Source organism: Dendrobium catenatum, unplaced genomic scaffold, assembly GCF_001605985.2.
Source record: "Dendrobium catenatum unplaced genomic scaffold, ASM160598v2 fragScaff_scaffold_716, whole genome shotgun sequence".
NCBI lineage: Eukaryota > Viridiplantae > Streptophyta > Magnoliopsida > Asparagales > Orchidaceae > Dendrobium > Dendrobium catenatum.
Genome location: NW_021319178.1, coordinates 8234727 through 8257971, shown reverse-complemented (window position 1 = coordinate 8257971; position 23245 = coordinate 8234727). Strand labels below are relative to the sequence as shown.

Below are 23245 nucleotides of genomic sequence, written 5' to 3'. Positions count from 1 at the left end.
ATGGAGAAAAAGAATTCATGTAGCCGACCCCACATAGTGGGATAAAGGCTTGATGTTGTTGTTGTTGTTGTGCTTGCTAATGTTTATTTATTTTGTTTTGTGTTATGTGCAAGTCTTTGCATTTTGAAAGTGCGGAGTGATGTATCAGATTCTGAAGCCTCCTCATCTGGAGGAAGGCCTACAAGGAGGCAGAGAAGGAAGATGAACGCTGAACTCCGAGCTTAGCAATGACAACTCCTGATCCATCCCTCCAATCTGCCGGCCCAAGAGCCTGAACTAATGTTCCTACCCGGAACAAGTTTACTGACCTGAAATGAGTTAAGAGGAATAGCTCTACCAATGAACTGAAGAAATCTTTTTGGGATCAACGACGTGAAGCCCCAATCCCTCCAAGGAGAAGTGAACATGAGACTGTATCAGCTCGGGTATACCGGCTTCTGAAGACTGTGAAGGAAAAAGGTCTAAAGAAGAAGTTTCAACGACCTTTGTGATCAAGGCCAGGAGAACCCTGCCAAGAGAATGCCTATCTGTTGCGGCGAAAAGAAGAGAAAGAAAGTATATCCTGCACGGTGAACATCGGGGCGTGACACCTGAACCATATGTTCAGGGATCCGTCGCTGAAAGGTCCTGGTGGAAAGAAAAGCAAATTTGGAGGCCAAAACCTTGTAGAGATGAAAGAAAAGAAAGAAGAACTGATCTGGGCGTGACATCTGGTGAAGCTTCATGGAGATCCTCCCTAGTCTACAAACAACTTCAGAAGTGGGCCCCAAAAAGGACCCATAATGACACTCCAGACGATAGACACCTTGGAGAATCCTCCAGGGGATCCTGTCGCCTTCCATCCCCTCCAAAAGAAGAAACCAATTTTGACCGCAGTCTGCTGGTTGAACAAGTCTCTATGCCTAACCAAGAGCCGGAAATCCAATGGCGGCGCCACTCAGAGATCTGAGTACTAGAAGAAGAAGGAAATATGGAAAGGGGAGATAACATCGGAGAAAAAGAATACCGTGAAGGGGAAGAAAATATCGAAGAAAATATTGATGAATTTATAGGAGAGAACTTAGAAGAAGAATTAAAAGACATAAATAACACCTTAGACATGGAGGTGTTCTATATGGTGAGACACACCAATGCTAATGATAAAGCCTACTACGATGACGATGAAGGCGATGACCATTGGCAACCTCCACCCAGGCAAGTACACCAGCGCCGTCGTAGAGAGGGATCCACCACCGACAGAGGTGGTCATTCCCAAGAGGAAGTGGAGGAAGTGGAAGAAGTAGAGGAAAATCCCCTTGATGGTGAAAATGCCACACTCGTCGACATGAGAAGACAGATGAGGCGATAAATGAGAGCCAAAGATAGAGAAATCTCTCAGTTAAATGAGAAGATGACTGAGATGATGGCTCAGATGAGGGCAATGATGCAATGTAGTGAAATGCTGCAGTTGGCACCATGCCTAATCCTCCTATTGATCCTCCAAACTTTCAAATGCCTCAAGTCTCGGGAGTACGAGGTATCCCTGAAGATGGTCATGAGGCTCATAATGTCATCCACTAGCCCACTCCGCAAAATGTTGCAAGCACTTCTGAACCTGTGACTGCTGCACAGTTAGAAGGAATTATTACCGAGAAGATTAAGGCTATCATAGTCGTTGATCATGTGGAGAAGTTGGTGGGAAATGGTCGTCCGTATCCAGCTGAATACGACCAAGTACCGTACCCAAAATGGTATTCTGTGCCAAAGTTCAATACTTTCAACGGTACTAATAATCCCTGACAGCACCTGGCACAGTTTAAAGCCACCTGTGAAAATACAGGAGGAAATGACGCCCTACTCTTCCGACAAATCATCAGTAGTTTGACAACAACTTCTTTCGAATGGTACGCTGAACTACCAAATGATTATGTGAAGACTTTCGTAGAATTAGAAACGATGTTCGTGAAGAGATTCGTTAGTGCAACTTAGAAGATCACGATTGTTGACCTCGCTCTGGATAAGAGAAAAAGAGAAGAATCAGTGACTAAATACATCACTCGCTGACGCAATCTAAGCATGAAATGTGAGTAACAATCGGAAAAGGAGCACGCTGTACAATTGTTAATGGGCAACATTGATGACAAGATGCAACCTTTCCTATGCATGACTACAATCAACAAATTTCAAGACTTGCTAGACAGAGTGGCCAAGTTTGAGAAATTAAACTTGTCCAGATCAGAAAATCACTCTGATAAGCCCAAAAAGGCTAAGGCCCCAGGTGCTAGAAGGGGTGAGGCCAACTCTACATACTTCTTTAGAGCTGATAGAGAAAAGCAGGTGATTTACAATATAGATAAGGGCAAGCAACCAATACAGTATGAAGAAAAGCCCAAACAGGCCTACAATCCTCACCCCCAGCCGAAGCTGATACTCGGGGGGAATGATAGGCCAAGAACTTAACAAGGTGGTGGAGAACGCTCGAGACAGGCAATAGGAATTGGTGATAGAACATTCCAATCCCTCAAAGATAAACTGAATAAAGAATATTCATTCAAGAGGGAGAGTGTTGCCAAATTATTTCGACAGGTGTTGAAAACGGGTCTAAAACTGCCTGAATGCAAAAGGCCCGAAAAGTCGAAGCACACTGGTGACCCAAATTATTACCCATACCATTGGGTAGTCAGCCATCATATTGAAGATTGTTATGTTTTAAAGGATTGGCTCGAAAGAAAATACCGAAAGGGAGAGATCACATTATCAGATAATGTGTTGACCGATCACAGAAAAGAATTAACTCGGATGGCTACGTCCTCTTCCATACCCCCGACTGAAGAAAGAAGAAATGAAAAGAAGTCAGCTCAAGAAGAACACTGGGAGACTGCGGTCTCTAAGAAAACTGTAAAAATGTTGAAACAACTCGAAAGAGTTCCAGGGGTGAAGTGGAAATCTCCTATGGAGCCATTATTAAATTTGAAAGCTCTGCCTATGACCCGAGCTTCTACTTCTAAACAATTCCCCAATCAAGCTAACACTTCAAAGTTTTGAAGGGTGAAATCCTCCAAGAGCAAAATCAAACTGAAGAAGCCTAAAGAGAAAAAGACAAAAACTCAGAGAGTTATTGACAGTTTGGATGAATACTACCAGACTGTGAGGCGACCTATCAAGCTCGCTGACTTTATGTCAGAGCTCAAAATAGATGGAGTAGAAGAAGATGATGAGAAATCTCTCCCAATAGAAGTATGTCGGGTCATCTCAATGGCACCATATGCTGAAGAAGTTGTTTCTGGATCCTGTCTGATGGTGACATCAATGGACTACAGCTCAGAAGAGGACTTGTATTTTCCAAAGGAAGATGGGTCGGACCCTGACATAGCATCGCAGATGGGACACATAAACCTGGGTGATGACTCTGAATCAACAGAAAAATCCCTAGAAGCAACAATAACTGACTTAGAAGAAAATGTACCATTAAATGAGTCTGAGCCGGAGGTTGCCCAGGTGCAGTTGAGAAGTGGCAAGGTACTGCAGCCTCCACCAAAGAAAGGGGCTCCTAATAAAGATAAGTGAAATGAGATAATTATCAATGATGACATTATTCTTGAAGATCCCAAGAAAAAGAATAATTCAGCCACCGGAGTAGATTATAATGTCTTATCCCATCTGAGGAAAATACCTGCACAACTCAGCATATATGATGCCTTCGTTATGTCTAAAGACCTCAGGGAGACTTTGATCCAAGCTCTCAAAGATCCCGAAAGATACAAGGCGTATTTTGCTGAACGTAATTTTACTGAGGTTCTAAAAGCTCGTAATGAGCCGTTCATTACCTTCTTTGAAGAAGACAGGATGCTTGGGACTGCAGATCATAACCGTCCTTTATATGCTACTGCAGAAAATGATGGGATGATGATTAGTCGAATCTTGATCGATCTAGGGTCATCTATAAATCTAATGAGCTTGAAAGCACTAAGATCACTTTGCCTCAATGTGGAGCATCTTGGGTCAGATAAGCTAATGGTACATGGCTTTAATGAGAAGGGGTAGAAGACCCTAGGATCATTTACACTCTCTCTCACATTTGGAGAGCTTCATACAGATGCCAAGTTTCATGTAATTGATGTAGATACTGCCTTTAAATCACTCCTTGGCCGCCCTTGGCTGCATGAGTATGGCATCATCCCGTCAACACTACATCAATGCATGAAGTTCCTCAGGGATGGAGAGGAATTTAGAATCTCTGGTGACAGTCAACCATTTGCAGTCTATGAAGTGAAGATATATGAAGATGCAAAGTACTTCATTTCAAAGAAGTTAAAGCCATCAAGCTCTCTTGAGGTACAGGCATCAGAACTAGAGACTGCAAAGCAACTTAAACCAGAAACCAAGAAGGCGCAGTTGAGAAGAAATAAGGTAACACCGACTCTTCCCGAGGTGTCAACCATCCCGAAAGAAAGGAAATACATACTTCATTTAGGGAGTGACACAGATGAAAGTGATGCCACCCCTATAAAATCCAAGAGGATACGTCAATCAATAACCAAAAGGAGTATGGAGGTTGAATAATCAAATGATGATTATGACTGCGACTCTATCTACATGAATACAGTGTAGGATGTGTTCTCCAGAAGAATAGACAGTCTGTTAATCTCAGATAGTGTACTCGTAGTCACACGTATTCCCCTGCAACATTTCAAAGAAGTCACTCCACGAGAAGTGCATTGTGTTGAAGAGCTCGTGATATTCTATGTACCTCCCCTAAAAGAAAAAGGTGGACCAACGAGTCTATTTTATTCAATCGGGAAACTTGAAGAGGAGATAAATCAAGATTGGTTTCGTACACATTGATTCTGGAGAATTAGTACCTATGAGGTTTCCCAGGTACAATACTAGAAATATTCAAAGAATGTTGTGAAATTGAGGTAAAACTCGTTCCTCCAAACAGCAAGTTCGTTTTTGCTTGAGCCTCTGGTATCGAAGAAATCCCCACTTAATAAACAAAAAGGATATTTTTGTTAAAAAAGGTCTGGGATTTATTGTACAGAAGTACCCCAGAAATGAGATTTGCCAAGAAATCACATGCGGGGAAATTAAATCTGATGATGAGGGTGATAAGGGGGTGTACGAAGTTGATGATTATGATGATCAACCAGTTAAGGCCAAACCTGCACCAGAAGAGCTTGAAGATGGTGGGAAGGAAGCCACTGTGGATGAGCTAAAAGAAGTCAACTTGGGAAATGAGGAATACCCTCGCCCAATCTTCATTAGTTCTCTCCTTGCCGAAGAACAAAGAGAAAAAATAAAAGGACTCTGTCAATTCAGGAACTGCTTTACCTGGACATATTCTGAGATGCCCGGCTTATCCCCTGACGTAGCCGTTCATAGATTAGCAATCAAATCGGATGTAGCACCTGTCAAGCAAGCTCCAAGGAGAATGAGATTGGAGATTGAAGAACAGTGATTGCTGAAATAAAGAAGCTTATAGACGCGGGCTTCATTAGAGAAGAAAAATATGCTGATTGGATCGCAAATATCGTCTCTATGAAGAAGAAAAATGGGCAGATTCGTATCTGTATTGACTTCAGGGACCTCAACAAGGCATGCCCAAAAAATGATTTTTCACTCCCTGTATCAGAACTCTTGATGGACAATACGTCCAACTACGACATGTTCTCCTTCATGGATGGATCATCAGGCTACAATCAGATCAAGATGGCTCCTGAAGATGAAAAACATACGTCATTTAGAACACACATCGAAATTTTCTGCAACATTGTCATGCCCTTTGGCCTGAAGAACGCTGGTGCCACCTACCAGCGGGCGATGACTCACATATTTGATGATTTGATACATCAGAAGATCGAGTGCTATGTAGATGACCTTGTTGTTAAAAGCCTTGGCTGAAATGATCACTTAAAAAATCTCAGAATTGTATTTGAGAGAATCAGAAAGTTTTATCTGAAGATGAATCCTCTCAAATGTGCTTTTGGGGTCTCCTCCGGTAAATTCTTGGGGTATGTTGTTCGTCATCGAGACATAAAGATCGACCCCAATAAAATCAAAGCAATTATGGAGATACGGCCTCTAAAGAACCTTCGACAACTTCGCTCACTACAAGGGCAACTGGCTTTCATCCGGAGATTCATATCAATTCTTTCGGGCAGGTGCCAACCATTCTCGAATCTGATAAAAAAGCATATACGCTTTAAATGGGATGAAGAGTGCCAAGAAGCATTTGACAGCATTAAAAGATATATGTTGAATCCTCCTATTCTCACGGCGCCAATCCCGGGGAAGCCTCTTATACTGTACATGACAGCACTAGAGTCCCTCGGAGCATTATTGACCTAGCATAATGAGAAGGAAAAGAGAATGCGCTCTACTACATCAGCCGGAGGTTGATAGGTGCAGAAATCTGCTACTCTCCAATCGAGAAGCATTGCTTGGCCCTGATCTTTGCAGTTCAGAAGCTCCGTCATTATATGCTGTCTCACAAAATCACCTTAAATTTAAAGATCGATCCGCTGAAGTTCTTGATGACAAGACCAGCGTTGACATGTCGTTTGACAAGGTGGGCAGTGATACTTCTACAATTTGATATCACATGTCCCACAAAAGGCAGTAAAAGGGCAGGTGTTGGCAGATTTTCTTGCTGCACATCCTATCCCTGCAGATTCACCGCTCAATGATGATCTACCTGATGAGTACATCATGAATGTCGAAGAGAAGGAGATGCTACGAATATGGGAAATGTACTTTGATGGAGCATCATCAATCAAGCGTACTCGACCTCAAAATCTAGAAAAAGCTCAAGCTGGAATCGGGCTTATTTTTGTGGCACCCGAGGGAGGCATTATGAGATTCTCATTCAGCTTGATTGAACATCGGATCAATAATGAGGCTGAATATGAAGCCCTAATAGCAGGATTGAAAATTGCAATCGATGTTTATATTCAAAATCTCCAAATTTTTGGTGATTCTCAACTTTTTTTAAATCAAGTACTTGGGAGTCTACAAAATCACTAAGTTCGAGTTGGCCTGTTATCATCGGCGAGTTCTTGAGCTTATGAGGCAAATTTAAGTTGTTAAATTAACTCGAGTTCCCCGAGGTCAAAATGGTAAAGGTTCCCTTGCCAAACTGGCTAAAGAAATGGCAAATGTGGATGATGAATGGCCCATCATAATTATGGTGCACAATCGTCGGATCCTATAGAGCTAGCACTACTACAATTCCCGCAGGCAGAGTGAATACCAAATTTAAGCAAGCAGGATGCAACCCCAGTTGATCCTCAATCTCCCCAACTAGTTGATCCTGAAGATTAATCTGAGGAACAACAAGTTCCTAAGAGAAGGCGCAAAGATAGTCAAGCTTCAGTGTCTTGGTGGCATTTCCTAGATGTCAAAAAAATGATGACTGGAGGCAGCCTTTCATTAATTATTTCAAAAAACGTAAACTACCAACGGACAAGTCGTTAGTTGTTCAAATCAGGAAGAGAGCGCTACGATATGCGTTTGTCAACAACACATTGTATCGACGTGCTTTCGATCAAATATGGCTAAGATGCCTAGGGATCCAAGAAGATGATAAGGTAGTGACAGAAGTTCATGAAGGACTTATTGGAGCACACCAATCATGTCCCAAGATGGCAGTCAAAATCAAAAGAATGGGTTACTATTGGCTGACCATAGTCAGAGATTGTACCAATCATGGTAAGAGGTACCACAAGTGTCAGATTCATGGTGATGTTATACATCAACTGCCAAATCCACTACACCCTACAATAGCATCCTGGCCATTTGAATGTTGGGGTACTGATATTATCAGGCCGATATATCCGCCGTCATCAGCACACACCGTTTCATCTCGGCAGCGACCAACTACTTCTCAAAATGGGCAGAAACGGCTCCATTTAAAAAAGTTACATCCAAGCACATAATCAACTTCTTTACCCAAAATGTTGTTTATAGATTCGGTGTGTCACATCGTATAATCTTAGACAACGGTACTGCATTCAAGAGTACAAAAATTTAGAAGTTCGTTGATCGGCACAAAATCGATTGGCGGTATTCCTCCATATACTATCCAAGAGCAAATGGTTTAGCAGAAGTCTTTAACAAAACACTGGTGAAATTGCTAAAGAAGATTATCACCAAGAATAAAAGAGAGTGGCATACGATGATGGAAGAAGCGTTGTGGGCGTATCATATAACTTATAAAACGCCAACTAAAGCCATTTCTTACTCTCCAGTGTTCGGAGTTGAAGCTGTATTACCACTAGAAGTTAAACTTTCATCTCTTCGGGTCACCATCCAAAATGAGATGACTCAAGAACAAAATGCTCGGCTAAAGATGGAAGAGCTCGATGCACTCGATGAACTCAGGTTGCAAGATCAGCAGAACCTGGAGATCTACCGAGCAATAATGACAAAATCCTTTGATCGAATGGTGCGTCATCGATTATTTCAAGAAGGGGAATTAGTCTTGGTGCAGAGAAGACCAATCATCCCACACAAAAAAAATTGGTGGCAAGTCCGTACCCAACTGGGAATGACCTTTTGTCATTGAGAAGGTATTTGAAGGAGGAGCTTATCAACTCATCGATCTGAATGGTCAAAGGCTCATGCCACCGATCAATGGTCGATACCTGAAGAGATACTATGCATGAAATTGCCCCAGAAAACATTATGTTTAATGTGTTATGCTTTCATAAATGTTTGTTAGCATTTATTATATTTTGAAATTCTCCTATGCTACGAGAATGCATTTTAAAATCCCCCATCAGACTGGGGGCATTTTAAATATTTGTTTGGGTCAGCATCACGCTGCGTGCCGAGATCCCCAAACAAATATTTAAAATTTCAAAAATCCCAATTCTATTCTGCTTTAAAATGTCCCTGTGAGACTGGGGGCATTTTAAATATTTATTCGGGTTGACATCGTGTCGCATGCCGAGATCCCCGAATAAATTTTAAAATTAGCAATTCAAATGTTATTTTGTGCTAAAGAATATAAGAATTTCTTTTTTTTTTTCAAAGTACATGTAGGTGGTCTTTCAAAAGCTAGAGATATCACCTTTCCCAAGGTGCAAAGATTCAAAGGTCAAGAAAGAGACTTTTGTAACTACACACTCCAACAAATTGGGCCAAAAAAGCTTGAAGTCTTTCAACAGCCTGAAGCTTAAGGTTCGAATGGGTGTAAAAGGTCGGATCCAACACGATAAAATATGTTCGAATCGCTGGCAGCTCCGTCTACTCAACAAGCCATAAGAAAGGCCGTAGTAACGGAACCCCCACTTCGTCAACCCGTTAGTAGGGACCGTAGAAAGCACGAAGTCAAATTTGACTCGACAAGTTCAAGTGATCGTAGTCTACAAAATTCTTCTAAATGACTGGAGAATCAAAGTTCTAGTGGGAGGTTGAGTCTTGAACAACCACCGAATGTTTGTAAGCTCCAAGATCATCAACTATAAAGGAGAAATCCAAATCTACCAACTTTAGTCAAATCAGCATTGGGAAGCGCAATTCCCATAGCTCGAGTCTGAAGCTTTAATGGGTGTAAGAGGTCGGATCCAACAAGCCTAAATATGGCCGGATCGATCGCAGCTCCATCTACTTAACAAGCCATAAGAATGGCCGTTGTAGAGGAACCTCCATCTCAGCAACCAGAGGACAAAGAGCTATCAAATTCTAGCTCTCCTGATCTAATGAACTCAAGTGATTCAGATTAAAGTCTTCTCAAGTGGTTAAGGATCAAGATACTACCTATTTTCGGTGCTATCAACTGAATCCAAAACCTGCAAATCCTTCAACAAATACTCAAAGCACAAAGTGAGGATCGAAGGAATTTTTTTTAATAAGTCCGTCAAAGCACAAAGAAAAGGACCGAAGAAAATTATCCCAAAGTTCATACAAAGCCCAAGGTTGAACTAAGAGGATTATGTCATCAACAAGTCTGTTATACATGAAACTCTGGACCGATGAATTCTCGCCACCGACCTGTTATAAACTCAAGGGTTTGGGTCATCGGCATGTACCCCTTCATCAAGCCCGCCAAAGCAAAAAAGCATAGGGCCGAATGTACAAATCTCCTGAAAAGTCAGTAAAGACAAATCATGTAATTCTCCATTAACGTTCGTGGTACAAAGCACATGATAGAAAGAACTAGAATCTCATGACTTAGTCTAAAGCTACAAAAAGGAGCTCGAATGATATCTACGAGTGTCATCAAAGACTGGGGGTATTTTAAATATTTATTTGGGTCGACATCGCGCTGCATGCTGAGATCCCCAAATAAATATTTAAAATTATTTACAATATCAGGAGCACAAGTCAAAGTACAACCACAGAAGTCTCAAGGATAGTAAAAAGAGAGCTCGTCATTGTCTAGATTTATAAAATTATTTTATTTTATTCATTTAGAATTCATGTACAAGTTTGTAAATCTCATCTTTTTACAAGATTACATCAGCTCAAAGAAAGCAAAAGTACAATATCCTTCATAGAGGACTATGATCTATGCCCTAAGCTACGATTGAAGAGGAAGCCGACAGCTTTATTCTGCTCCTTGCAAAGACCAGGCATTCTGCACTTCTGGGACCTGCACAAAGTAATAGAGAAGTTTTAGTAAGAAAGAAGAAAATATCATGCAATATATGTAAAGCTACGAAAGAAAAGTTGTACCTGAAACAGGCGTCTCCCAAAGTGGCTCACGAAGAAGTATCCCAATCCTCTTGAAGCCTGTGCAGAGCAAAAAAAAAAGGTGTCAGAAAGCAACTAAAGAAAGAAAAGAACAGTACAAACAAAATAAGAAACATACCAAACCTGAAGCATCCCAAGGTAGAAAAACTAGCTGAAGCTTGGATCTTCTTCCCATAGTAACCTGCATAAAATACAAAGCATTGTCAGTATGAGCATGGAATCAAAATTAAGAGGAAGGGTAGAAAGTATACCTGAGCCCACGAAGTAACTGTAGAAAGCTCGAGACAACAAAATCCTACTGGATAATGAATTTGCAAAGATCAAATAAATTTCAAATGATGCAGAAATGCTAGAAACAAAGATGACAATGGTGCCAAAAGGAAAAATAGAATGTGGTGGTGCTATATACCATCATTAACCTATGAAGTAACACTCTAAAAATCTAAGTATGAAGTATTCGAGCACTATCCCATGGATCTCTACTTGATCAAGAGCGGATATAACAACTATATTGAAGATTTCAAGTGTATCTAAAGGTCCATGAAGGCACAGAGATGAACTCTTGGAGATCTACAGAACGAAAATCTTAGTGTGACATCCAAACAAATTTTGAGAGATCTACTTAAGGAAAATCTTAGTGTGACATCCAAGCAAATTCTTGGAGATCCATTAAATGAAAACCTTAGTGTTACATCCAAAACAAATCTGTGGAGATCAATAGGGTCAATCAACATACAATAAACGTGATTCACTCTAGACGCGAATCATATTTGTTGGACGCGATCCACAGGGTCAATCAGCATACCTCTACTGTGCAGCCAAAAAGAAATAGACAAAATAAAAAAAAAATATATATATACTTGAAATCATTACCTATGCCGAGATCTCCCCATATCCCGCTCAAGTCTCGCTCAGATCTCTGCAAACGGCGCCGAATCCAGTCGCCCATCCCTCGGACGTTGCTCGAAATGACGCTATGTTGTCGTTAAATAGAGAACGAAGCTCACTTCGTCCGGGCTCTCACACACGACTTCCTTCTATGACTTCTTCTCCCCACGAGCTTCTCTCGTCGCTGCTTTCTCCGCTCTACACAATCGCAAACTCCTCTAAATCCCGTCAGCCACGACCTCCCGCTCCCACTGTGCTCCCGTTGCTCCCACTTCTCCCACGAACTCCACCTCCCTTCCCACTGTCGAGCTCAAATCGAGGCCCTAGCTCCCTTTGGCAGCTCCAACCGGAAGCTCCTCCTTTGCCTGTATCGACTCCAAGCCGAGAGAGAGGTAGAGAGAGAGAATTTTAATTAATTATAAATTAAACCTCTTTAATTTGTAATTAATTTTAAATTAAATATAATTAGTTGTAGATACAACTAATTATATTTAATTTATCATTAATTATATATTAATATGCTCTTGCCTCGATACATCAATGTCAATCTCCGTGCAGGTATAATCTCTAAACCTTAAAACTTCAAAAATCCATTCTCGGCGCTTGCAAAGCGGTGAACGACCAACTATGCACGCTTTTCTCTAGCGTGGTAGGAGGGAATTCGTTACGGTGCTTGCGACGGGACGGGTAGTCAAAACCCCATTTTCGACGTTAGTGTCGAACCGGAAAACCAATTCGTGCACCCTTTTCTCTAGCGTGGTGGGAAGGGAACCCGGTGCGACGCCTACGGCGAGGCGGGGTCAATTATAAATTGCTTATTTTGAACTGATGCCCGAAAACCCATGCACGCCTTTCTTTAGCGTGGCGGGGAAACAAATATTACAGCCATGGTGTCCTCGTCCGAGGGCACCTACCGTGCACTCTTTTCTCTAGCATGGCGGGAGGCCCAGTTTTCCGTAGTTTTCACCTAAACTGGGGAGACGCCGGAAGGCTATCGAAATTTCACGTAAACATGAGATCGTACTTGGGACAATATGGAGCTTTACTTGGACATTGATTGGAGCATCAAATGGACTTAATTCAAACTTAAAAAATCAATAATAACTTCAAATACATTCGAAACAAAGAATGGCTCGAACTTAAGGGACTATGGAAAACCAGAACTTGAACTCAAACTCAGATTTGAACTCAAGCAAGAGCGTTAGTATGGACTTGATTGAACTCAAAAGAGCAAGTATTGGGACTCGAATGAACAACAGTAGACTCAGATTTGTAGACTTTTGAACTTGATTGAAAACGAACAGAGAACTCTTAGACTTGAACCTGAATAAAACTCAAGTGACTAATAAAAGGCCAAATAAATTAAAATCATGCTAAATCCAGATTCAAATCAAATAAGCATGAAATGAGTTTGCAAGGATTTCACTAATTGTGGACATAGCACTTAAACTTGTACGCACTTGCAGCAAGTCCAGATGAAATTGAATATGCAATCGAACTCAAAAGAACTTTAGAAGATCGTAAACAAGCACTTGAACTCAATGCAGACTACAAGGAATTGGGTCTTCATGCTCTTAAAAATGTGAAAATCCTAAAAAAATGAACACAAGCATTTGACGCATACAAAGGACTAGTGGCAAGAAGTCTTCAAACATAAATGACTTGTTAATGATATCAGTTAAACTATGAAACACACAATTATCATCTACGTATTACAATCAAAGACCTATTGTGCAAACAACAGTCCTCCTGTGGATCGAAATGGAGGCACCTGAAGTTAACAGGAGAAACTTGTCTTGTATACAACAAGTCGCATCAAGATGAGTCATTGAATATATCGACGCCTTGTAGATGATACTGTCAATGTGTACGACCCATCCTTTCAAACAAGTACAGTCAACAAAATCCACCTGAAATTGGTGAAAGGTGGATATGAGACTGATGTACATGGCTCTTCTACGAATACTCCTAGGAGCTCGTAGTGGATACAACGGATTCCCGCAAATGTACACATGTTACTTGTGGATAATAACTGTAGATGTCTCGTAAAGCACAACGAACCACTATGGACACAAGTACGGATATCACGTATGACAACAGTGATTAAGATCTTCAAGTACATCAAGCATAAGGGAAACCCGACATACGAAAAGGGACGCCTCTTGGCAGAATGGAAGAGAAGTTTCAACAAATTAGAACTAAGCTTCATGGTGTTCCAAAGTTTCTTTTGGTTCTATCCTTGGGAAGAGAATAGCTATGGCGTTCACAAATATCAAAAATAACAAGTCCACTATACTAAAGACCCTGAAAAGAGCTCTTTTCAATGCAGCAGTCACAAACTTCAAAGTCTAGAATAATTCCCCGGTGAATGAGAAAGGGAGAGTCAACACCAAGGTGATAAGGTGCCTTACTACACCAGATGCTGCGCCACCGGATCCGCAACATCCTTGCAAGTGGACAGAAGGCGTCTACAAGTACTTTCAAGGAACCCCTGCACGTGCACCATAAATTGTATACACATAGGTACACTAAAGGGGTAAGTACAATTAGATACCCACATGGGCCCCGCGAACATGTTATTGGTACACACGTGACGTCTAGAGATGCTGCGCATGTCAGTAAGTGAATTCAGGTTCGAACCTGGTAAGTCAATAATGATCACAACCTAAGAAAGTTTATAAAATAAACATGTCATAATTTAATTATCAAATTACTAAGTTTAATTCTTCATTTCCCTTTAATTATTTCATGCAACAATTAATGAATATTTAATTAAATTAATATGAATTTTTGGATTTTATTATATCCTAATTTTCAGAAATTCTTAAATCTTCCATTTGATCAAAATATTGCTCTAAAATTAATCCTCAACATATTTTTATAATTATAATTTAAATTTTCGGATTAAAAGAATTAAAATAATTCATGAAAATTAAAAATTTTCTAAAACCCTAATTTTTCCTCATTTAAGCATTTCTAATATCCTTAGGAACAATATTTGTAAAAGAGGATTCCTCAAAATTCAAAATTTAAGAAAAACCCTAATTTTAAATCTCCAAAAACTCTTCCAAAAATATCATTTCTATCGTTAAAATGCTTTTCTAAACATTACCTTAAAATTTCTTAAAGAGATTTTGGAAGAAAAACATTTTTAGGAAAAACCCTAGGAAATTCAATCTCAAATATCTTGAGATTTAGAAAGTTTCGTTTAAAAATAATCATATCGGAACACTCCTTTCGTCGTCCTCTTTGATTTGGACTAAATCTCTCGCCTGAAAATTGCCGCCAGAGAGGAGCCCGTCGCCTATGTCGCCGCTCCTTTCGTTTCTCTCGGCCAAACCGTGCGAATGAGGAGGGAGAGGGTTCGGTTTGGCTCATAATAGGGAGAAAGGGCTTGCTAAAAGACCATACTACCCTCACTTAAGCAAATTCGGCATAATAAATGGTTAAGGGTAGTTTTGGTATTTTTAGGCTTCTAAAAATAATAACTCCCAAATTAGGCAAAATTGGGTACAAGTTTTTAAAATAAATACCCCTAAAAAAACAATCCAAATTTCGCAAGGAATTTGTCTAAATTATTTTCGTTAAATTTCGTTAACGTTGAAAATTTCACTTAAATCTCGTTGCGAGCGTCTGACAAAGTGTGCGACGACCTAATTCACGCGTCGTTTTCGGTTTTACAGATTGAGTTTTTGAAAGGAACTGAAGCACGAAGTATCAAAAGTGAATAATTACATTTGTGTATCTGAAATTTAATTATTGTATTTTCCTTTAAATTCTAAGGTAATATTTTATAATTAATTTTTCTTATATTTGGATGTTATATGTGTAAGATGATGTTAATTTCAATGTTTTATATGTTTATAATTTAATTTTCTTATATTTGGATGTTATTATGTGTAAAGATGATATGTTAATTCAAATGTATATGTGATGATGAACATTTGACATTTAAAATGAATATTGACAGAAGAAATGGTATGTCAAATAGCATGATAGTTGTGTATGCATATGATTATGTGAATGAAGTATATATTGATTTAAACATATGTAAGGGGAAAAAATGGAGTTCGTAAGTGTATATGGTTTGAATATATTATATATATATATATATATAAAGATGCATGAAAGGAATAATGAAATACATTAAATAATTTATAAAATATAAATGAAAGCATAAATTGGAAAAAAGTAAAAGATATATGCATGCAAATTATAGTTCAACCCCGTATGGTACTGCATGGAGAAGCAATATACTGGTGCATGTTAAATGGAAAAAAATATAAATGGAAATGATTGTATCATTATTAATACATTTAGATGGTGCTCTTGTACTAATTGAAATGAAAATGGATTAAATATCAAATGAAATTAAAAGAAATGTTAAGTGAAAATGGACAAATGAAATAGAATATCAAGTACTTTATGTTAAAAATAAATTATAAAATTTATGGTATATGAAAGAAAGGAGAAAGATGTATATTTATTTTACATGACTAGCTATTGTATATGAAATGATAAATATCCACTAAGTTTATTTTGTAAACTCACTATGTTAACCTATCAATTTCATGTAAGTCTCCTGTTAAATGAAAGTGGCTGAAAGAGAGGAGTACGCCTATAGAAGACGGCGTTCAAATGAAAACAATTAATATATGGTTTATGTAAACGTTAAATTATAAAGATGTTATTAGTAGTTTGATGAAAATTTGTGATAGTGGCCCTTCAGTTTTATTTGGAATGTATTTGATAAACTGTTTTGTATATGAAAATATATTATAAAAGTCCGATTGTTCATTCCCACCTCGTTAATTTGAGTATCAGGGTCGAGTTTTGACAGCCTCGGCCTCTCCATGTATATTCGAGGAGAGTTTTAACAGATTAAATTTATGGGATTATTTTTAGAAGGTAGATTAGATGGAGATAAGATACTAACTACTCAAAGATTTTGCTCTCATATACGATGACATTAAGATCGAGTTCTAGTTTCTTATAGGCGCAAACCCTTATAGTTAATTAGCTCTCACCATAACGACAACTTTTGATTAAGGCTAGTCGTTAGGTAGACATTAAATACCTGACATATAGTAGTAGCAATTTAAATGTTAAAGTTATACTATACATGGTGAAGAAAAATGGGGCTAAGAGGGCCGTAGTGTTTGGAATGCAGGTGTGAGTAGAAGGTGATGGGGAGAGTGAAGGTTTTTGTGCATTGGAAATAAAACAATCACTTGTTGTGCATGGGAAATAAAACAAACAAACTTATCCTTTGCTATAAATGACACTGGGTATATCACATTTGAGTAAAACAAACTTGATTATTCATTGGAAATCAATCTAATAAACAATATCATATTCTCTTAAACAAAATTCGTTGATGTTGACCTCCACATATGTGATAAATCATTGTGAGCGAAGGTGACGAAAGCGACGATCGATGATCGATGAGCATAATCATCTACAAGCATGACGCTTCACTAAACTATCCAAACGACCTCCAATCACTAGATAATTAGATCAACTCACTTTTTCAGTTCTTAACACACACATAGACACTATATATAATGCCCCAGGATTTAAATCGAAAGAATTACACATCATTCTATCTGTTATTCATCAACCGGAGTTCAAATAATTCAATATAAGCGAAAAACATAATTACATAATTGTTCATGACATATTTATATATTTGAAAAGTACCCAAAATACATATATAATAGTCAATAATATGCTACAAATTGACTCACAAAATCAAAGAGGGAGAAATAAAAATCTAAACTATCACCTATTGATTAGCCTCACTCTGCAGGCTCATTACCCTTACCTAAAAGCATATAAAAAAAACACATAATGAGTATATAGTCTAGTAACTAAAACTTACCATTATATTCAGTGTGAACCAAAAGAATCAATATGTCTACTCCAGTTTCAATTAATATTAATCAATAGTAAAACTTATATGATCAGTAAAACCAGATTATTCAATAAGTAAAAATTAGTTTATCCATCTATAAGGAAAATCAACAAAAGATTAGCAATCAAATAATGTGTTGTACAATGGAACTAGCCTTAATTGTCTATCAGTTATATTCGTGTTGATGGCTCTATCATTTACTTCTATCAATCATTATGTCATACATAGTTCTATCACTAAGTCCTGTCAGTATAATCTGTCAATATATTATATCAGTATGCCTATTAGTATATTGTATCAATATGTCTATCAATATTATTACTATTTATGTAGTATGCTATGCCATATTATATGAGTATCAATACAGATTCTATCTATGAATTAATTCATATGGTATCATATAAATACAATAATTGATGTGATTATGAATTGCAAGGCATTATATCCAACTTTAATGTAGTGTTTTCAACATCTTCAATCCCAACCATCGATCAGTTGATCATCAGTCTTTAATTTAATCTTAGTTGTCGACCAATTGGTCATCAATTCTTATCTTACCATCATTGTTCATAAATCTTAAATCAATCACAAATGTCTTTCAATAAATCATTGAGAGTCGTCACTATCTGCCCATCGGTATAATTCAATCAATCGATTATAGGCTTTAACTAGGATTACATCACAAATTTTTTATTTTAAAGGAAAGCTTGTTCACCCACCCTCCTGTACTAGTAATTTGTTTTAGGAGTCGACTTATATTAATTATAGTGTTGACAGTCAATCTTGCTTTCTCACATTCAAATACCACATGCATCTTACATCCCAGTTATACAATTCTCTCTATGCAATACAATATCATATATGAAATGCACTAATCTATGAAGTATAGAAAAATTTATAAACTATGCATTTACTTCAGAAAATCATTATTATTATTTTACCTGGCGAAATTTTATAATATTAAGTCAAAATGCTTATAAGAGTCATTTATCATATACAAAAAGTTACATGGTGAAAGGTTGATAAATTAGGAGAAAATATGTTTTTGGCTGATTCAGTAGAGATATAAATCATAGAAATCAAAGCCATAAAAAATAAGAGTAAGAATATAGTTACATTAATTAGAACAAAATTTGTAACAGAAGCGATGGACGAAAACACTCTGAAGCACTTCTTCTCCCCTTTTGCTCTTATCTTCTGTCTCCCTTCTTTTCTTTCCCTCCCTAGCAAGCCAAATGAATGAGGGGAGGTAAGGTGATGGTAAGGGATATTTAAATGAAAAAAAAAAAAAATTTAGTTTTTGGCACCGTGACGCGCAAAATCCAACATCGAAGTCCTATATGTCACCCATAGAGTTACTGTAGAATAGAGAGCTCTGCGCTGCGGCGGGACTTTCCCGACAATGCTGTGATTGCAACCTAGTGCTGCCTACTGGATTAGATTTTCATGTTTTTCAAAAAGAATTCCTTTTTAAATTTTGGGTTGTTACACTATCTTTCAATTGAATTGTGTGTTAATGCGTTGGTTTGTCCCACCTTTTTTGAACTTCCTCTTGTAGTAAATGATGGATTTTCACCCTGAGAACTGGATCAATTGGCTAGGCTCACTTTTATGTTTTATCTAATCACACCTTATATATTATTCAATCTTTATTCCATCTCAGGCAATAGTTACTTGCATATTCCATTTTTTCCTGTGAACTAACTTCAGGTCTTCTTAGGATTTGTTCTATGATTTGAAAATTCTTTCAGGGCTAGTTAAGAGCACCAGAAAGAACAGGTACTTTGGGCTTAAGAGTCTCTTTAAACCGGCTATCAAACAGAGACTTAAATAACTAATCCGAATCATGAATAAGTAGAAGTAAAAACTTAATATGTGGAATTCACTTAATCTTAAAATTGCTGGATAGTTTATGTAGTTGCCTTGTACTTGCAGAGTTCATCTCCTTAGATTTATAGATTCATTCACCTGTGGCCAGTAGCAAAAACCAAAAAAGTGCTTATGACTGGTACTATTATAGGAGGTATATCGAATCAGGCTTCCAGGTCCACCAATTATCGGAGAAGGTAAACCTGAGAACCAAAATCATGCCATTATCTTCACTCGTGGGGAAGCTCTACAAACAATTGACATGAATCAGGTACATGATGAATGTATTTAGCTCCTTGTTTTGTCTCATTCTATTCACATGAAAGCTATCTGTTCTTTCAGGATAACTATTTCGAAGAAGCTTATAAGATGAGAAACCTTCTGCAAGAGTTTAGTCGCCATTCAGGCCAACAACGTCCAACTATAGTTGGCCTTAGAGAACACATATTCACGGGAAGGTTTGTTTATTTCTCTTGCAGGCCTCTATGAATAGTGTATAGGTGAAACTGTTAGGCCGAAGCACTAATCCACGTTTATAACTAATATCATAGAACTATAGAAGAATTATACTGCGTTTGACATATTGCAATGTTCAACTGATTTCAGTATATCTTCCCTTGCTGGTTTCATGTCTTACCAAGAAACTAGCTTTGTAACGATTGGGCAGCGGTTCCTAGCAAATCCTCTTCGGTAAGCATTGGTTGCTAAATTATGTACTTTGTTTAGCTATTGGATGGTTTGTGCTTATAATTGTCTCTGCAATAATACTTCTAGTGGTATAACGTAGTTTTTTCTGGGCCTGTTTTTTTGTTCTATTTTCGCTTGTTGAAAACATACAATTAATTCTGTACACATCTTCACCTTTTCAGGGTACGGTTTCACTATGGACATCCGGACCTTTTTGACAGGATATTTCATATAACACGAGGTGGAATAAGTAAAGCATCGAAGAATATCAATTTGAGTGAGGATGTATTTGCTGGTAGAGATTGAGCAATTGATTAACAGTTTTGGTTATTTTAATTACCCTGTGTGACATTCTGCAACACTTTCCAGGATTTAATTCTATACTGCGCCAGGGCCATGTAACTTACAATGAATATATGCAAGTTGGCAAAGGTCGTGATGTAGGGCTCAACCAGATATCAAAATTTGAAGCAAAAGTGGCAAATGGAAACAGTGAACAAACTCTTAGTCGTGACATTTACCGCCTTGGGCATCATTTTGATTTCTTCCGGATGCTTTCATTTTATTTCACTACTGTTGGATACTATTTTAACAACCTTGTATGTATTTTCAAGACACATTTTCTTGGTTCAAAATGGGATCATTGTCTATGTTCTTTTCATGTTAGCACTTTTGCTTACCGCAATTTAGCAAATTCATTGTCACCTTATCCGTTGCATGGATCTTGTTTAACAATTCATACGAAATTTGATTCTCTAAATTTTTCTTTTACATTTATTTTTATACTTTAAAGTTCTTTAGCTACCAATAAATTGGCTTAGCCTGTATCTCAGTCTCCATTACATGATCATTTTTGTCATTAATTAATTCCTTATATTGAGAATTTGCAGGTGTCAGTCTTTGGGGTGTATGTATTCCTATATGGGCAGCTATATCTTCTTCTAAGTGGGGTGGAAAGGGCAATCATTCTTGATACTCGACTGCAGAACATTATATCTTTAGAAACTGTGCTTGCAACTCAGTCTTTCCTCCAACTAGGGCTTCTTACTGGATTGCCAATGGCGATGGAACTTGGCCTGGAAAAGGGATTTTTATCAGCCATCAGCGATTTCATTCTCATGCAATTGCAACTTGCTTCTGCTTTTTTCACATTTTCTCTGGGAACAAAGGCACACTATTTTGGCCGAACTATTCTTCATGGTGGGGCCAAATACAGGCCAACTGGCCGTAAATTTGTAGTTTTCCACGCAGGGTTCACAGAGAACTATCAGTTATACTCTCGGAGCCACTTCGTTAAAGGATTTGAATTGATCTTCCTCTTGACAATTTATAATTTGTTTAGAATGTCTTACGAGAGCAACATAGCATACATGATGATCACATACTCCACATGGTTCATGGCCATAACTTGGCTCTTTGCACCATTTATTTTCAATCCTTCTGGTTTTGCTTGGCGGATGATTGTAGAGGATTGGGCTGATTGGAACAAGTGGATGAACAATGTGGGGGGCATTGGTGTGCAACCAGAGAAGAGCTGGGAATCATGGTGGAATGCTGAGAATGCTCATCTGCGTCATTCTGGACTGTGTTCTAAAATTGTTGAAATACTACTTTGCCTTCGTTTCTTCATCTATCAATATGGATTGGTTTATCACCTTGACATATCTCAAGAAAACAAAAACATAGTTGTTTACATGCTATCATGGTTTGTAATAGTTGCTGTATTCTTACTAGTCAAGGTATGTTGCTGCAGTTACATAGCAAGATTTCATTATTCTAAAATGTCTTTCTAATGAACCTCTCTCTTCCTATGCTATGTTATACAGGTAGTTGGTGAGGGAAGTCGACGACTCAGTGCAAATCACCATCTCATTTTCCGGTTTCTGAAGCTGCTTATATTTCTCTCTGTGCTTGTTGGCATATTTACCATGTTGAGCGTTTGCCAACTATCCATTATGGATCTGGTGGTATGTTGCCTTGCATTTCTTCCAACCGGCTGGGGATTGTTGTCAGTAAGTATCAATGAGTGGGCCTTGTTGGTCTCCTTGCGTAAATTATCTCAAGGTTTTATAGTAACGGTAATATTTTAAACTTTTTACAGGTAGCTCAAACTTTAAGACCCAAGATTGAGGAATATGGACTATGGGAATCAGTAAAAGTTATTGCTCAAGCCTATGATTATGGAATGGGTGGTTTGCTTTTTATACCCATTGCAATGCTCGCATGGATGCCCTTAATCTCTGCAATCCAAACTCGAGTTCTTTTCAACCAGGCATTTACACGGCAATTACAGATTCATCCAATTCTTTATGGAAAGAACAAGAACAGGTGATTTATAGGTTTTGTTTGGGTTGACTTTCTTATTGCTTCTTAAAATAGCTTCTTAGTATAAAAGTTTAAATTTTTATACTAGGAAATTGCTTTAAAAAATAGTAAAAAAGTTGTCCCAACGAATGCATAATCTTGGACTGCTATTACTTTCGCTGAAAGCATTCATTGTGATTTTCAGCTTTCTGTATAGGCCTTATGTAAGTGCCAATGCCTATGACAGTTTACAATTCAATATTAAACCTTTATTATATTATATTTCCTGATTCATCTCTTAAAATTTTGAAGGTTGGAGATTAGTAGTTAGTTCTAACAAGTAACAGTTGTGGATTGATGGGCTTTTCCCAAACAAATGCCCTTCCAACGGTCACTTTCGGCCTCATCCTAATTAGCCTCATCCTAATTATTTGGACTTCGCTTTATGAATTCTTATGTTCCATTTGAGAATCTAAATTATGTTTATTGTGAGATGTTAAATGCAAATGATTTGGAAAATTTTCTCAAAAATATGGCATGTCTTTTCCATGGAAAATCTTAGGATTGATGGGCTTTTCCCAAAAGATTTGGCATTGCTTAGGTGGACCCATCAACACTGCAAAACAAAATTTGGTTTAATCTGCCCAAGCAAGTGTTACTTGCATTAAATTATTCAGGCTGGTTAACAATTCTATTTTTTATTTATTTTTTCAAAAATTCTTTTAATTTTTTCATTAATATTTGGGATTGATATACGTTGTTTTAATTTTTTTTTTTAAATTATCATTTAAAAAAATTAAATAAAAAAATGATATATGTTTTTCTGGAGGATATTTATACTAAGATAAATTTACACATCACATTCCTAAGATTTTCACCCATGACCTATTTGTTAGTTAGCTAAAACAT

At 37.9% G+C, this 23245-nt stretch overlaps 1 protein-coding gene across 5 annotated transcripts in view; it reads left to right on the top strand.

The window, feature by feature from the left end:
- Positions 1–22659, top strand: part of LOC110103012 (putative callose synthase 8) — a 102646-nt gene extending 79987 nt beyond the window's left edge. For 4 of the 5 annotated variants that reach the window (XM_028696064.1, XM_028696065.1, XM_028696063.1 and 1 more), the window contains 8 exons: positions 19497–19616; positions 19688–19803; positions 19952–20035; positions 20215–20327; positions 20402–20631; positions 20923–21771; positions 21859–22044; positions 22134–22659. In XM_028696064.1, the coding sequence (XP_028551897.1) occupies positions 19497–19616; positions 19688–19803; positions 19952–20035; positions 20215–20327; positions 20402–20631; positions 20923–21771; positions 21859–22044; positions 22134–22364 (1929 nt within the window). In that variant the 3' untranslated portion in view covers positions 22365–22659. The remainder of the gene's footprint in view (positions 1–19496; positions 19617–19687; positions 19804–19951; positions 20036–20214; positions 20328–20401; positions 20632–20922; positions 21772–21858; positions 22045–22133) is intronic. The other variant, XM_028696066.1, reaches the window with a different exon arrangement.
- Positions 22660–23245: the final 586 nt, after the last annotated feature.